The 16,570-nt window shown below is 28.7% G+C and overlaps 11 protein-coding genes across 12 annotated transcripts; 3 read left to right on the top strand and 8 right to left on the bottom strand.

The window, feature by feature from the left end:
• Window positions 1–84: 84 nt before the first annotated feature.
• Window positions 85–1,236, bottom strand: VNE69_02104 (3-ketoacyl-coA thiolase, peroxisomal; the record flags this gene model as incomplete). The annotated part of the gene is made up of 1 exon (XM_065472651.1): window positions 85–1,236. One exon carries the CDS (start codon window positions 1,234–1,236, stop codon window positions 85–87), a length of 1,152 nt encoding a protein of 383 aa, XP_065328723.1.
• Window positions 1,237–5,107: 3,871 nt separating this feature from the next.
• VNE69_02103 (adenylate cyclase) lies at window positions 5,108–5,947 on the bottom strand (the record flags this gene model as incomplete). Its single annotated transcript, XM_065472650.1, has 1 exon — window positions 5,108–5,947. The coding sequence occupies one exon, from the start codon at window positions 5,945–5,947 to the stop codon at window positions 5,108–5,110; it is 840 nt and encodes a 279-aa protein (XP_065328722.1).
• A 1,703-nt stretch (window positions 5,948–7,650) lies between these two features.
• On the bottom strand, window positions 7,651–9,246 carry VNE69_02102 (T-complex protein 1 subunit epsilon (CCT5); the record flags this gene model as incomplete). The annotated part of the gene is made up of 1 exon (XM_065472649.1): window positions 7,651–9,246. One exon carries the CDS (start codon window positions 9,244–9,246, stop codon window positions 7,651–7,653), a length of 1,596 nt encoding a protein of 531 aa, XP_065328721.1.
• A 157-nt stretch (window positions 9,247–9,403) lies between these two features.
• On the bottom strand, window positions 9,404–9,664 carry VNE69_02101 (pre-mRNA-splicing factor (CWC24); the record flags this gene model as incomplete). Its single annotated transcript, XM_065472648.1, has 1 exon — window positions 9,404–9,664. The coding sequence occupies one exon, from the start codon at window positions 9,662–9,664 to the stop codon at window positions 9,404–9,406; it is 261 nt and encodes an 86-aa protein (XP_065328720.1).
• Window positions 9,665–9,713: 49 nt separating this feature from the next.
• On the top strand, window positions 9,714–10,303 carry VNE69_02100 (RING finger protein; the record flags this gene model as incomplete). 2 transcript variants are annotated; one of them, XM_065472646.1, is made up of 2 exons in its annotated part: window positions 9,714–9,759; window positions 9,807–10,303. In XM_065472646.1, the coding sequence occupies 2 exons, from the start codon at window positions 9,714–9,716 to the stop codon at window positions 10,301–10,303; spliced, it is 543 nt and encodes a 180-aa protein (XP_065328718.1). The 2 variants fall into 2 exon arrangements, with proteins under 2 accessions (XP_065328718.1, XP_065328719.1); XM_065472647.1 differs by lacking the exon at window positions 9,714–9,759 and having other exon boundaries at window positions 9,884–10,303.
• Window positions 10,304–10,879: 576 nt separating this feature from the next.
• Window positions 10,880–11,089, bottom strand: VNE69_02099 (uncharacterized protein; the record flags this gene model as incomplete). Its single annotated transcript, XM_065472645.1, has 1 exon — window positions 10,880–11,089. One exon carries the CDS (start codon window positions 11,087–11,089, stop codon window positions 10,880–10,882), a length of 210 nt encoding a protein of 69 aa, XP_065328717.1.
• A 340-nt stretch (window positions 11,090–11,429) lies between these two features.
• On the bottom strand, window positions 11,430–11,912 carry VNE69_02098 (ribosomal protein eL19; the record flags this gene model as incomplete). Its single annotated transcript, XM_065472644.1, has 1 exon — window positions 11,430–11,912. The coding sequence occupies one exon, from the start codon at window positions 11,910–11,912 to the stop codon at window positions 11,430–11,432; it is 483 nt and encodes a 160-aa protein (XP_065328716.1).
• Window positions 11,913–12,029: 117 nt separating this feature from the next.
• VNE69_02097 (sulfhydryl oxidase (ERV1p)) lies at window positions 12,030–12,539 on the bottom strand (the record flags this gene model as incomplete). Its single annotated transcript, XM_065472643.1, has 1 exon — window positions 12,030–12,539. The coding sequence occupies one exon, from the start codon at window positions 12,537–12,539 to the stop codon at window positions 12,030–12,032; it is 510 nt and encodes a 169-aa protein (XP_065328715.1).
• Window positions 12,540–12,829: 290 nt separating this feature from the next.
• Window positions 12,830–13,447, top strand: VNE69_02096 (ribulose-phosphate 3-epimerase; the record flags this gene model as incomplete). The annotated part of the gene is made up of 1 exon (XM_065472642.1): window positions 12,830–13,447. One exon carries the CDS (start codon window positions 12,830–12,832, stop codon window positions 13,445–13,447), a length of 618 nt encoding a protein of 205 aa, XP_065328714.1.
• A 116-nt stretch (window positions 13,448–13,563) lies between these two features.
• Window positions 13,564–14,580, bottom strand: VNE69_02095 (RNA 3'-terminal phosphate cyclase-like protein (RCL1); the record flags this gene model as incomplete). Its single annotated transcript, XM_065472641.1, has 1 exon — window positions 13,564–14,580. One exon carries the CDS (start codon window positions 14,578–14,580, stop codon window positions 13,564–13,566), a length of 1,017 nt encoding a protein of 338 aa, XP_065328713.1.
• Window positions 14,581–14,703: 123 nt separating this feature from the next.
• VNE69_02094 (F-box/WD40 repeat domain-containing protein) lies at window positions 14,704–16,419 on the top strand (the record flags this gene model as incomplete). Its single annotated transcript, XM_065472640.1, has 2 exons — window positions 14,704–15,472; window positions 15,665–16,419. The coding sequence occupies 2 exons, from the start codon at window positions 14,704–14,706 to the stop codon at window positions 16,417–16,419; spliced, it is 1,524 nt and encodes a 507-aa protein (XP_065328712.1).
• Window positions 16,420–16,570: the final 151 nt, after the last annotated feature.

Genomic DNA, 16,570 nt, shown 5'->3' with positions numbered 1-16,570 from the left:
AGTATAAAATTTATAACTTCAAAATTATCAATACAAGCTTGAGTAATTATTAATAAATAATAATAAATATTTTTTAAAATAGTTTTATTCTATTTTTATTAAAGCAGCGACTCCTTGTCCAGTGCCAACACAAAGCGAAATAATTCCATATCCTCGTAAATTATTATTTCTCATAACATTCAACAATGTCGCCACCAATCTGGCCCCAGTGCACCCAATAGGATGACCTAAGGCAATAGACCCTCCTTGTAAATTTACCTTATGACTTGGTATTCCCAATTCCTTGATACAATGAACAGCTTGACAGGCAAATGCTTCATTTATCTCAAAATAATCAATATTTTCAATAGTCAAATTATTTTTACTGAGCAATTTCCTTACAGCGGGCACTGGTCCTTGTCCCATAAGAGAAGGATTAGTTCCTACACACACATAATCGACTAAACTTCCCATAATCTTTAAATTTAATTCACTTGCTTTTTCTCTTTTCATTAGCAAAATCGCAGATGCGCCGTCTGATAATTGCGAGGAATTTCCAGCAGTGCACACGCCATTTTCTTTGAAAACAGAGCGCAAGTTTCCAAGTTTGTCAAGGCTTGTCAGACGAATACCATCGTCTTTATCAATTACTTGATTATTAACCACAACAGGAATTATTTCATTACTATAAAGACCTTTTTCTGTTGCCTCAAAAGCTCTTCTTTGACTTTCTAGAGCATATTTATCTGATTCTTCTCTTATAATATTATATTTCTCAGCCAGTAATTCGGCTGTCTCTCCCATAGACAAAAAACATTCTTTGACTTTTTCTTGGTCTGTATCAAGACAAGTAGACTTCCCTTGGTCGATAGAATAAGATGTCATTGATTCAAATCCCCCTGCTAGTCCTATTTGTATTTCTCCTACTCTTATTTTATTTGCCAGAGTGTTTACTGCATCAAGTCCTGATGCACATTGTCTGTTATAAGTCGAAATCGGCACTGTCAAAGGAACGCCCGCTCGTAGCGCGCCTATTCTCAGTGGCTGTGTGCCATTCAATGGCGACAATCCGTGGCCGAAACATATTTCGTCTATAAGTTTCGCTTCAATTTTAGTTTTTTCTAAAATTCCTTTTATAGCGTAGTATACAAGCATATCATTAGTCAGATCTTTAAAATTTCCTCTTGTTGCTCTAGACAACGGTGTTCTTAAAGCTTCTACTATCACAATATCATTATCAGAAGACATAGAGGACATTTACCCCAGAAGATCAATTTTTTTTTATATGAAAAATTACAATTAATAATTGGTCATAAATTTCATAAATAACGATTTATCACAACTTTAAAGTGTAAAATCTTCTTACTAAATTAGTAATGTCAGTTTTTAATAAAGATTTTTAATGTATAGAATTTTGTCATAATAATTGTAAACATATAAAAAATATTCTTATCACGTATTTATGGTTTACTTTTTCTTTTATTTGATTTTGAGTTTGATCAGTGAAATGTTTTTTACATTTGTGACTGGATTAAAAACGAAGATAAAATATTTTAAACCCTTAAAATAAAAAATATATTTTAAAAAGTAAATGGCAGCTTTATTTTTATCATTTTATTATGATTATGTAAATTGCTTAATATAAAAGTTTTATAAACATTTTGTATATAACATTAATATTATGTCTGTTTTTTACTAAGATCATTTAGAAATTATTACCTTATTTGTAAATTCATATATCAACGTGGAAACATCTTTTATTATAAAGATTATTTATAAAATTTTAATCAAATAATTGTAATATTATTAATAAACCTTTAGAAAAACATTGTGATATTATTTATTAACAAAAAATCCTGTTTTTTATAATTTTGATTAAATCTTTTATGATTCAATATATTAATTATTAAATATGGTATATTAAATATAACGAATTATGTTCATATTACAATAATATGAGTCAACTTATTAATTATACGAATTTATGGATAGACGAAATAGAGGGAGTCTAATTTCAGAACTAAGTATCATAATAAGTTGCAAGCAATTACGCGACAAGTCAGCGCAGTCATCATATGTCAGTGTTAAGGCATAAGTCGATGTAGCGAGATCAAAAAGATTTTATAATAGACAGAGCACCCACTAAAATTTCTAAACTAGATTTAATAAACGCATGCATAAATAATCCTTCGAATAAATTAGTCTTAATAATCATAACTGGCAACAGATTTGCATTAGCCCAAAATTCAATGGCACAGAAGAGCTTTCTGAGTCAAAAGAAAAAAACTCTTAAATGACCTAAATATTAACCAACACTATACATACATACAGTTTAAGCATTCGAATTCTATGTAATACTTAATTTGTCTTTTTTTTAAAATTTAAACCTTAATAATAACAAAAAAAAATTTTAAAAACAATAATTATTAAACTCCTATGAGATTTACAATATAATAAATCCAACTATTAACTTACAATTATCTTTAACATTGTCGAGAATAAAAAATTATTAACCCCAAACAAAAAAAAAGAAGAGATTGTAAGTTCTGTCGAGGCATGAGACGTAAAAAAATGCAGTAGATGTTAGAATGGAGATGGTTGGTTGTCTAACAGAAGAGAAGGCGATGACTTACATCAGTCAAGGAACCGGATAGGTGAAGACGTAGAGGAGTTATGAAGGAAAATATTGACTGTAAGATCTGGAACAAAAAATATCCAGATTAAGTGTAGTGGTAATCTGCGATGACCTGACCAAACAAAACAAAGCTCATCACATTATTTGTTTACTATTTTTAACAAATATTCCATGTTCATATAATGGGGCACTATAATCTGTTGGAAAAATGGTCTATTAAAACTTCTTGTTGTTGTTTGTTTACAAACAAACATATAAAACTATAAATAGCGAAAACCCAAAAAAAGGCATGGTGAGCAAGAAGATGAATACAAACGCTAAAAATAGAAAAAGCATTACTTTTGAAAATACCTTTAATCTCATCGAGACGTATCTCCGCCTAAGATACGTCATAATCCTACCATTCACATTTAAAACTAACGAGGCATGATAGCTGAAGCATTGGTGTTTAAAAATCCAGAAAGATTCAAAACGAGAAGAATATAAAAAAGGAATTGTGTTATAGTTGATAAATGAGAAAGACGGACAAGATCTAAGTCTATTGTTGGAAAGGCATGTGTAAGAAAAATTCCATGCCCCTAGAGTTTATGTATTATAACAAGGAAAGAAAGTACCGTAAAGAACAATACTAGAAGAGATAGTAATAAGCGAAAAAGTAAAGCGCTGCCCAAAGTCAGCTAACATAAAAAATGCATTTTTATTTTGAGATCAAAGTAGTAGAGATAAATACAACGCTCAGTTCTAAATTTTCGCGGGTATGCTGAGAATATATATTTAGAAATTTAAACCTAAACTTACAATTATCTTATACAATTTCTAAACATATTATTATACAAGATTTAAAATTAATCAAATTTATACTTAAAAATTTACATTTCAAATTATACAAAACAATACATAATAAGTAACCTTATGAGCTCGGGATGAAATGAATGAAAAGAAATCTGCGATAAATTGCGATATCAGCAGCACAAAAATGGTTATTATGGCACTGGATGACGAATATAAATACCTAGGAGTTCTAGACCCCGGGGAAAACAAACAAGTAATAGTACAATTGAATTCATTAAGGAAAAATAAAGTCACGAGTAAGAATGATAAGCAATACCAAAATTAACGGCAAGAACACCTACAAAGCTATTAAGGATTTTGCTATCTCAATAATAAATTTTAATGTCGAAGTACTAGATTTAGAACCGTAGATATTTGAGGAGATAGACTCTGCATTAGAATATCATTGAACATCATGGAGGCTATTTACAACCGGCATGCAAAGAAAGGCATACCTGCCCCGTTATGCGCTTAGAAGAGGACTAACTAGTGGAGTATTTAAAAGTGTATGCTATTCAAACTAATATCGGACTTCGAACAAACGGTCAATATCTACCCTAGAAGACGAGCTATTATAATAAACCAGCATAAAAGAAAACTCACTTATCTCTAATCAAAGCATACGTTTCGAAAAATATAAGCTAAAAGATATGGAACAGAAATCGTTAGCGGAGGCACAGCTAACTACCAATACAACAACATAAATAATGCAACATGACATATAAAATTGTTCAGGGCAAAATAAAATGAAATAGTCGACATTAAAAACTCATCATTATGGCTTAAAGTAGGTAACACGAATATCAGGACAGAAAGTAAGTTATGTGCCCTACAAGACCGAAATATATTTATAGATCGATTATAAACTGCACTCATTGTAATAAATCAGCAAAGACTGTGGATCATCTAGCTACAAGGTGCGAAAAAATGCAAGGACACGATTACATGAGAAGGCATAATGAAATTGTTATATTGATCCACTTACTTCTGTGTAAAAATATAAAGTTCAGCCTAAGAAGAAATCAAGAAACCACTCAGTACAAAAAAAAAGTTGCCAACAAAGATGTGGAAATGAGAATAGACACGACGGTAAAAACGGACATAAAGATCAAATATAATAACCCGGACATTGTCGTAGTAAGTAAAAAGAACAAATTGATCAGAATAATCGAGATAGGTGTCACATCACAAGAAAACCTACAGCAAATAAAAAACGATAAGTTAAGAAAGTATGATGTCCTTGCGAACAAACTGGCTTAATATATGGGGTTTAAAACAGAAATAACTTCCTATATAATCACTTGATCGGTATAGTGATCAAATTTCACAAATCTTATACCACAAGACTCGAAATTTCTAAGAAGATAACAGCGTACATCCAAATGATTGCGCCAAAGAAGACGCTAGAAAGCAATTCTCTGGAATATCGAAGGAGAGGAGACGAAGCCGATGCGGAAAGGCCCATGAAGCCGGAAGCTACTACAAGCAGAAGACGCCAACACGAGACCTATTATTGTTAAATTAGAAGTATAAACTACACTTAGCAGCCCCTAATAAAATTTTTTATTTATAAGTAACCTCGAAATTATATAAAACAAAACTGAATAAATAGATGTTAAATTTATAAAACAATACTAAATTTTTTTAAATTAAAAATACAATTTATTTACAATAGTGGACACAAAACATTTTATCTTTCTGATTATTCATAAATGCTTCATTTATACATATTTTGTTAGTAGATGTATGTCTTATCATTTCATAAGTATCTTTAATATTCTGACTTATTAAATCTCTTGATTTTTTGTACAGAATTTTTTCTTTATTTACTACCACTTTGACTTCAATTTTATATTTCTCATCAAAATGTATATTAGAAACTCGACTATAAAAATTTTTAGCGAATTCTAAGCACTTATTTTTATCCAAAAATGCTGCCAAAAAAGAATCCCCTTCATTTCTCAATTCTATTCCGCAAAATTGATCAATTAATTCATAAAAAATATTATCATGTTCAATAATACTCTTCGCCATTTTAAATCGATCTTTATTCCACAGTTCGGTACTTCTTGCTATGTCTGTAAGTACAACATACACAGAATCTATTTTAGACAAAAAAGATCGCTTATTCTTCTCATAAATCTTATAAGATTTAAAATAATGAGTAATTAGATCATTCATATTGAGATTAGTCTCATAAACTCTGTCTTCTTTATAATCCCAACATTTTATAATTGACGATGATTTAGAAGTCGAAATCTTGGTAGATTTGGAACACACCATTTCTTTAAGTTTTGTATCGCCATTAAATACCAAAAACATGTCGTCTTTCGGTAGTACTTTCGCTTTTTTTCTAAAAAACAAATTCATAAGTTCGATGATAAAATTGTTTAATACATTAAAATATTCCAACAAGCAAATTCTGAATTTACAGAAGCACATAATAAGTTTTACACAATAATCAAGCATGTTTTGAACAAACAAGTCTTTAGAAAAATCCATAGAGCCAAGGGTGAAATTATTCAAAAAATATTTAAAATTTTTAAAATTTTTTAAGTAAACAAAAACATTAGAAAAAAAAGATGAAAAATTATTAAAACACTGAGTTATTGAGAAAAATGCAAGTTTTTCTATAAAAATGTGCATTCCACATCAATAAGATTTATTTATAAAATTTTTGACATTTAGTAAATAACGCGTTTTAATTGTGTAAATAAGATTAATAATTGAAATAGTAAAGTTTAAATTTTGACTTAAAAAAATGTCAACAAACAAAATTGAAAAATCAAGAATTAATATATTTTATTTTAAATCCTCAACAATATGATCAATTTAGTTTTCATTTCGCGAAAGGATAATTGATACATGTCAAAATTCCCGCCAATTTAACGAATTCCAGTAAAAAATCTTAATTGACATGTCTCAACAGCTTTTAAAAAGAATCCAAATAATGTGATATTTTTTTACAACACGGTTGTTTAATATTTACTGATGGTTTATTGTATTTGATGTTTATAAGTGATAAAAGATTTATTATACCGATCAGATCTATTGTGAGTGTTTTAAATAATTATAAATATTAATAAAAATTGAACAAAGACATGTCCGAAAAATGATATAAGCTAAAATTTAAATCACTTGTCTAAAGTTTCCTAAACGACGTCAAAATTAATTGATCAATAAAGAACTTAATCTGCCACATTTCTATTAACAAGTCAAAAATTAATATAAACATATTAGCTCAAAATTAAAGGCTGCTTTATATACAACCACAATAAGAAGAAATGAGTATTAGTTATATTTGCAAATAAGACATATAAATATAAAAACAAACAAAGTGTGACACGTCATAACTTAATATACAATACACATCATGTTATTTATGCCTATAAAAATTCTATTGTCTACTGCAGAACTAAACTATATTTAGTGGTTATTTTAATTTACATAAAAAGAAACATGTACATCGAAGCATATAAAAAAAATTTAATATATTGTAGTAAGCCACAAATAATTGTTTTGTTTGTTTGTTTATTATGCATAAAAACTATAAATAGATAAAATTTTGCATAATGCATAAGAGAAAAAAAATCTAAGTAGAAACAAAAAATTGGTTTTTAGGAGTTAAAGTCCATGGTGTATGGCGGAGCTTGCTGCAATATAATTTAAAAAAGAGATATTTGATAGGATACAATCGCCCAGTATTCTCGTTATTTAGTCGACATGTTGCGTTTTGAGGCTCTACGTTCAATGACAAAATAACTTAAATGCGGTTTTCAATGTAGATGAATATATTTAGATATTAATTTTTGCATCTTTTTTATTTTTCTAATTTTGCCTTAAACATCACTAAAGATTGTCAAGCCTTTTCCAAGTACTTCTTACGTAGGTAAGCCTATGATCTACTTCTCCTCTCCAGTAGTCCACCGAGGTGCTCTCAGTGGACTACTGGAAATTTGGTCTTTAATTTCGAGTTTACTTCCTTGTCTTGCGTGGTTCCTCGCAATGTTCTATCCCAATTAAGCACATATTGCATTTTTACATCCAATTTAAGGAAAGAATGTTGGGCAAAGTGTCGTATCTACGAAGTTTATTATTCTATTTGCTGTTTGTCTTTTTATATTAATTTAAATGGATACAAAGATTACACAATTGTGCTTATGAAGTTTAGAAGCAATCAAAGATAGAAAGATGTTATTATTAATTTATTTATTACTATTGACTATTACATCATTAATCTTAAGGATCGTACTGACAAATTGTACTGCACTCTGCAACTGACTTATTTTACTGCTCAAAGTATCAAAGATATTCAGTGTCTTCATATTATTCTCATTAAGTTCAAGACAATCTACGCCTAAAAATGGATTTTTACTTTCAATTTGTCTTTTTCTCAATTCCGTGAGTGTTTTAAGTGAATCAAAGTTACTATTTTGGGCCAGGAGTAGAGGCACTTGTTCTAGTGCTCTACTAAATGCAATGATACATTCTTGTTCTTCTCCAGAATATTTTGCACTTTCTTGCTCGATAAAAATAGACGTAGAAATTTCTGATGCTCCGCCGCCATAGACTAATCTGTCATTAATAAGGACATTTCTTACTGCACACAGGCCATCCTGAAGTGATCTCTTCGCTTCTTCAATGATCATGTCATTTCCGCCTTTTACAATGATAGTCACGGCTTTCTTCTGTTTATTATTTTGGATTATGATAAGCTTTTCATTTTCAGTACCATCAGAAATTTCCATGACGTCGGCTTGGCCCAAATCTTCATATTTCAGATCTTCAAATCTAGAAATAATATTTCCATTTACGTGTACTGCTATCAAATCAAGGTCATTTCCTCCTACCCATCTTATAGCTGGGAGATTATTTTCCATTAATAAGGAATTTGCTTCATCATCAAATCCCCATTGGCACATTACAAGATCTACTTTGGCGTCTTTTAGACTTTTTATCATATCAAGAAAGGTTTCTTTCTCATAATTTTGTAGAGCTTTAAATTCTTCTGGATTTTTTATAAGCAAACTGTGCTTATTTTTCAATTTTGGTGGTTCAAATGGACAAGCTAAAAGTGCTATTTTCGCATTTTTATATTCTTTTTTCATTTGTGGATGACTAAATTCCTTTTTTATGGCCATTCCTTTTATGAGTTCTGTCTCTGACACATCATTGGCAAATTTCTTCTCGTAATTTATGAGACTAAAATCCACATCTTTTCTTTCTACGTCTGCGACTGATAAAATGGCTTCTACACAAATTTCGGCAAATTTATTGTGTGCTTTAGACACGACTTTACTGTACAAACTCGTCTTAGCTGCATTTAGCATGGCTTCTTTCTTATTCTTTATAGGCTCAGATATTTGTGTAAGATGGTCTATCGCTTTATTAAGCATATTGTCATAAGTTTCTGCTATTCTTATAGGATGAATTCCTTTCTCCATGAGTTGTTTACTGTTTTGTAGCATAGCATTGGCCAGTATCAATACTCCCGTAGTGCCATCTCCTATTTCATTATCTTGTGCTTCACTCAGCTGTACAAATAATTGGGCTATGTCATTGTCTGTCATGTCCATTTCTCTGAGAATTGTGGCTCCATCATTAGTGACTGTTATTTCGTCGTCTTTACTTTGTAGTATTTTGTCCATACCACATGGACCAAAAGAAGAAGAAATGAAATTCGTAATGTTATTTACGATGGATATATTTGTATAAATTGTGTTTTTGCCTTGTACTCTGATATTTGAATCATCAGTGATTTCAAAGGCTTGACCAATTTCGTCAGTGAGGAGTTGAGACATTTAGGGTAAAAATTTAACTAGTAGAAAAATATTGGATTTTTAAAAATTAAGTTTTGAAATATTTTCCTTTTTTGGAATTTAATTTTGATATTCAATTTTATTCTGTAAAATATTTCGTATGCCTCCATGATTTATAAAAAAATTATAAATTTTTTTTTTATTTTTTGTAAAATATTCCATGTGTTTCTTCTCCACAAAATACACATTTTTCTAATGCGTCTTTCGATTCTGTAATGCATTCCTTGCAATATTCGTGATTACAATTAGTAAAAACAGCACTAGATATTTTCAGCCTACAAATAGGGCAGATATTTTCTAATGACTGTGTATTAATTCTTATATGTGAATATTTACAAGCATCACCATATTTACAATAACCAGTCTTATTAAAAGGAGTACAAATAGTTTTATGTTCCATTTTAGGGATGAAAAATGAATTTAAAAATTTTTTATACCCCAAATTGGTTATGATTTTCAATTCCAATAAAGTCGTATTAAAATCACGAGACACAGGTTTAAAATATGAAAATGTAAGCTATTTTATTAGAAAAACGATTCAGATTGTTGTATTTGTCTTTCTTATCCTAAAAATAGTTTAATTACAGATTGCAACCACGTCTTCTGTAAAGAATGTCTCATGGAGATGATAGAATTTTCCAAAAAATGCCCGATCTGTTCAATAGAATTTAAAAATGTCTTCAAAGTTAAATTGATTCTACTTAACGAAATACGAGATACTATTTGTTTTAAGAAATTGGTATCTTGTAAAAATGCGAATTATTTTGATTTTCCGTATTTGGCGGTTTATTACGAGGAATCTTTTGAATTTACCGTTAATAAATTAATTTATCAAGCTTGGGATGGACAGCCATATTTTCTGAGTGAAAATATTGTAAAAAAGATAAAAAAAGAAAACAAAGAAGCGCCGTCACTTATATTTGGGATGATACGTAAAATTACGCCTAAAATTATAAAAAAATATAAAAATCTGACCTGTTTGTCTCCTCATCTCCATGATGATTCTGTGATTTATATTGTCGAAATAGAAACCTCTTAAACGGAGACAAATTCGTAAACATTTCTTTTCATTTAAATCTTGATAGAAAATTCACACAACAGACACAATTATAATCTTTGGATAGATTTAACAGATTTTCGTATTTATAAGTACTGAAGGAGAGCGAAGTAAAGAAAAACTGTTTTTCTTTGAAAATCCTGGCGTACATAACGAAGAAACAGTACAGTGAAAAAACACCATCTTTGACATAAAACGGGTCAAGAATATTCTAATTAGAAAAAAGATAAATAAAATAGAAGAGAGTCCTTTGAAAATCAAAAACCACATAGAAAAATATAGACAAGTCGATCTTGCATGTTCTTTAACAAATATTTCTGTAAAAAACATAATATTTTTATGATCTAATACACAAAATTAGCATTTTCAAAAATAGACTAAATTTTCTTATAACTAAGATTATTATTTATTAAACACATTTCATTGCATTAAAGATTTAAAAAATTCATTAATTTTCTCTGTATCCCATAAATATTCCCTTTTCCTGTTACTATAAAATCCACTAAGTTTCTCATAATATTTTTCTTTATTTTTTTTTTCTAATGTAAAATTCAGAATTTAACTTATTTCTCCATTTACATCTGAGATTGTCTTCATAGTAGAATTTTCTACTTTAAAATTTAAATTATTAATTTGTGTATTTATTTTGTTTTCTAGAGTATTTATTTTTTCTTCTAAGTTGTCAATGTTTTCTGGTTTTTTGTAGTTTCCTTCTTTTATGCATTTTGTTAGTTCATAAATTTGTTTCTTTAAATTACTATTTTGCATAAATTTAAAAGGGACAAGAAAATAGTGCAAAACTACATTTTAAAAAACACCCTCAAAATATTTGATTAAATAAATGAATAGCTCTTCATAATCTCTCATTCTTCTTAGCACTTGACCTTTCAGAAGTGCACTTACAGCTCTAGCCACTTATTCCTCTACGGCATCTTTTTAAGTTGAGGATGTCAAATTTATGAGTATTTTTTTATTGTTTTGTTTATGCACAATAAATTATTTATGAGTTTATTTATAACTTTGTTTATGCACAATATATTTTTATTAAGTTTGTTTATGCAATAAATTAAGATATAAATTATAATTTGTTCATTTTTACTTAATAGATTTAATTACTGTTCTTCTTCATCTTTAAAGCTTTAGCTTGTTCTTCTAATTCTTTAATTCTAAGTTCAGCTGCTTGTTTCTTAGCAATGTGCTCCTTCATGGTCACTCTATTTTTAAATAAGTTTCCCTTCGCTCTCTTCCTAAATAATTGATATTCTTCTGCATTAATTTTCCCTTCAGCTTTCATGTCTTTTAATTCTTTCCTCATAACTCTGATCTTCTTAATCCATAAAGTCTTCTTATTGAGTCTAGCATTCGCAGTACCAAGTCTCTTTCCTAAGCCCATGTGTCTTCCTTTAGCAACTGCTTCCTTGTAAATTCGACTTCTTCCTTTGGAATTATATTTGTCTAATTTCTTGATGATTACATTGTCATCAATAAGCTGACGGATTTGTTCCCTAGTACTAACTTGGTTAATCTGCTCTTTACCAGATGGATCTAACCAAATCTTGTTTTTACCACAATTTAAAACTTTGGCTGCCATTGAACGTGCTTTTTCGCTCTTGTTGATTTTTTTTTCAGATTCCCTAAAATTAAGAAATTTTCACTTACATTTTTGTAGGGCAAAAAATAATAAAAAATTATAAAAATTTCTAAAAATTTATTCGGCTTCACATCCGCAGCTCCAAACTCCTTCTACTTTAGTACAATCTTGTATCGGCTTATTTAATCTCTTGTTGACTATATTGTGAGCTTTACAGAGCCATTGAACAAAATTATCATGTGAAGAAACTTGAGGAGGATTGAGACTTAACAATTTCTGGAAATGGCCTGCGCACTCTGCGCAAGGAAAAAGCGAGGAAAGAAGATAAATGAACTGTAGTGTGTCTCTTTTATGTTGTACAGTGGGGAATGCGGGGTATACGGCGGCCATGGTATGTAAAAGAGTCCAAGTTGATCTACCAAGTCTTTCTTTGACTTCCTTGTTTGATAACTTCTTGTTGTGGATTAGTCCTATCTCACCTACTTTCGGAGACACGCTTTGTATCACAGACTGGCCAATGGACTTATCAGACATCGAATTGGGGAAAAGGTAATGTTTCACTAGGAAACCACACCATAGAATTAGTAAAATGATAAATATTCTAAGATAACTTTGTTCTTTGTTCATGTTTATTTATTATTTTTTTAATTAATATATTTCCAGTGAAACATATAAAAATAAAAGTAACAAATATTAAAGACATATAATGCGCTTATTCGATTTATTTTATTAAAATTCTTATTTGTATACGCTAAAACATGTTTATCTTGTAACAGCCATCAAAAAAAAAAATTTAAATGGAATACACATTTTTACATGTTATTTTGACAAAGCCAAGTTTTTATAAAAGAGGTTTCTGAATTTTCAATGTGACAAATGAAACATGTCATATTAAAACTAACACCCTAGTATTGTAAATGATATATATTAGCATTTTAGACTGTGATCTTCTAAATCTGAACCATACTTTGAAAGAATTAAAATCTAATAACATTTCTCATCTTCATCTTGATATTCTTGATACATCATTTGTCCCTAATATATCTTTCGGCCCATCAATAATAAATAAAGTATTGGAATATGATTTCATTTTCGACCTACATTTAATGGTAGCATCCCCTATTACAATACTTGACCTTATTAATCTTCAAAAAGTCGATACTGTCTTTGTACATTTTGAAATAAAAAATTTATCAGACACATTAAAATTTTTAAAAAATAAAAATAAAAAAATAGGCTTGGCTATTTCTCCAGATACAACAGTGGAAGATGTTTGTATGGACGATATTATAAGTAAAATATTGATTATGACAGTGTATCCAGGATTTGGTAATCAGAAATTCATAAAAGAGTGTGTTAAAAAAATTAAAAATATTGATAGGGCAAAAATAGAAGTTGGAGTTGATGGAGGGATAAATTTGGACACTATAGAAGATGTGAAAGATTTTGATTTTGTAATTATAGGATCATCGTACTTTAAGGTATCAGATAAGAAAAAATTTATTGAGACAATTCAAAAATATATCAAAAAATAAAGTGTAAATATTTAAATATATTTGAAAAAACACATATTATTATGAGCATTATTAGGTTATTTGACAATCAATTATAAAATTAATGTGACTTATAAAATATAAATTTATCTATTTATTTATGAGTTCAATTTTAAATTATAATTTATATATCCAATCCCCGATGAAATCATAAGATATCCATCTTCATCTTTTTTTATTTGATATCGGAAATTTGTAAATTTTTTTAATATTTCCAATATCTCAAAATTTTGTTTATCGGGTTTCGAAATTCTTATTCTACTAATGTCACTACTAGACAAAGCCAAATATATGAAAAGTATATTATTAAGCTTATAATCAAATATTCCTCCTCTATTAACACTTTTTAACAAATTATTAGTGGCCTCATTTGAAACATCTTCTGGTTTTTTTATACCTCCATCTTCAGTACTATAAAATATTCCTTGTTTTGATTCACAAAACACTGTACACTGATAACCAACATATGGTCCTGAGTTATTTCTATTATAAATGTTTGTAAAAATTTTTAAACTGTAATCTTCTAATAAATCAATTAGTTTTGTTGACATATCATGTACATAAGTGGAATTTAATCGGGCACTAATTAATAAAGCTCTGGTTTTTTCTAAACATTCTGTGTTTATAATGTCAATATTTTTTATTTCTTTAATAATCCCACATGTAAAATGTACTTCTCCGCCATATGTGTCTATTTCTGCTTTATCATGACTATAAAAGCCTCTTTTTTTTACTTCTAGTTCAAGATCTGGAATATTAAAAATTTTTAATAGTTTAAAATATGCGATACGAATTATATCGATACAATGATTTTTATCTGTCATGCCTGTAAACTTTATTGTCGTTTTTGTATCACTAAATGGTAAGATTATTAGTAGATTGTGAATGTAATTAAACATTTCGTCTGTACATTTGTATTCGTACGTTCCGCCTACTAATCTCCCTGGTACGAAATGAAGATTATTTGATTTTAAAGAATATTTTGAGCCTCTTGTTAATTTACAAATAAGTTTAACAAAACTCAGATTGTTTTCTTTATTAGTAAAAGGAATTTCTATAGTTTTTTTGGTTAAAATTGATAAAGAGATTTGTGTATTAAAGTTTAAGTCTCTCATTAAAAGGGGCAAAACTTTTAATAAAAAATGTCAGTTATTATATTAAAAACGGGCAATTTATTAAAATGTCATTAAAACAATATTGTAGTTTTTAATAACTTAAAAATGTAAAATATTTAAATTATGAAAATTAATTTACATAAAAGAATCCCCCTTACTTTTATTTTGAACGTTAAACAGAAAAACCCCGCACTTCATTATTTATACCACAATAAGAGAAAATACAAATACCCGGAAAACATAGACCAAAAATTTATTGAAAATCCGAATGATCCGTTTTGGATTTCATTATCAAATAAAATTAATATAGACAAGCACACATGCTACAACGAAATTATTACAAAATATTTTCGAAAACAAGGATCTTCGTGGACTAAACAAAAAGACACTTTATTATTAGATTTAGTAGAACAAAATACATCTTGGTTGTCTATCGGCTTTACTTTAAATATTCATCCTATTCAATGTATTAAAAGATATTGGAAGTTAGAAAATAAACGAGAACCAGCATCATGGACAAAAGAGGAAGACAAACAATTAGTAGATTTAGTAGCTAAATATAATAAAAATTGGTCATTGATATCAACTTTCATACCTTCTAGATCGAGAAGTCAATGTTTACAAAGGTATAAAAGGTTAGATGGCAATAAAGGAAAATGGACCAAAGAGGAAGATGCTTGTTTGATCGAAGCAGTTAATAAATATTATTACAAGGGATGGAAGTATATTTCCGAGTTTGTTCCACACAGAACGGATTCGCAGTGTAGAGAGAGGTGGGTTGACTCATTAGACCCTAAAATAAAAAAAGGGAAATGGAGTAAAGAAGATGATGAAATTTTGATGAAGTTTTATGGGAATAATTGGGAAGAGATCAGTGAAATGACTAAACGAAGTGTTAAACAGTGTAAAGATAGATATAAAAGAATAAAAAACAAAAAGTTTAAAAAAACAAAAAAAAATAAATCTTCTATATGACAATGTCTAAAAATAAAATACTAATTACTCATATTAAGCTTTTTACCTTGATGCTATAAACTTATGAACAATTTTGTCCCCTATATGATTTTTAAGATAAATTTGACAGTTAACGGTATTTTTAAAGATAAAAATCTTACAGCATATTTTTGTAACAAATGCTGTGTAATCAAAGAACCTTTTTATAAAGAAATAAAATTAGAACACAATCCTTTAGGCGGATATATCAAAGATGATAAATTTTTGTATTACACAAAGGATAAAATTTATTCGCTTGATATTAGCAAAGAAGACCTCTCTAAAGAGGTGTGTAAGAAAGAGTCTCTTGATTTTGTACTTTTCCTCAATGATAAGTTTATTGTCATCAGTGATAAAGAAATCCAAATTTATAGAAACTTAGTTCTGTCGCAAGTTTATCCCGTCAAAAGAGGCGTATGTGTAGGCGCTATTCAAGATGACAAGTTATATTTGGCATATGAAGACGGCAGCGTCTGTTGCTTGGAAGATAATAAATTAGTAGAGATACTCAAAATGGACGAGAACATTTTATCTTTTGATGTATCAGGGAATAAAATTTGTATATCGTTTTTTAATAATAAATTGGCTGCTTGTGATAAGTCAGGGATAAATTTTTTATACACCGAAGTATCTTTCATTATAAAAACAGCGAGATTTTGGAAAGATCATATTGTGACATTAGATGAAGAGAACAACTTCTCATTGTTTGATCTAAATCTTAAGATTATTTATAATGAGAATTATGAAGGTAGGTTAAGTAATTTTGAGATAAAAGAAGATGTTCTGTATTTGATAATGAAAAATAACACGATAATTATAACAGAAGAAATTAAAGAATATATTTGAGAAATAAAAAAAATTTAAAAAAATGTTGAAATTGTAAAACACATTTTAAAAAATTCATTGAAATTGTAAAACACATTTAAAAAAAAAGTTGAAATTGTACAACTCATTTAAAAAAAAGTTGAAATTGTACAACTCATTTAAAAAAAAGTTG

This window comes from Vairimorpha necatrix, chromosome 2 (genome assembly GCF_036630325.1).
Source record: "Vairimorpha necatrix chromosome 2, complete sequence".
In the NCBI taxonomy this organism is placed as follows: domain Eukaryota; kingdom Fungi; phylum Microsporidia; family Nosematidae; genus Vairimorpha; species Vairimorpha necatrix.
The sequence above is the reverse complement of the archived record's forward strand: the minus strand, read 5'-3'. Positions and strand labels throughout refer to the sequence as shown.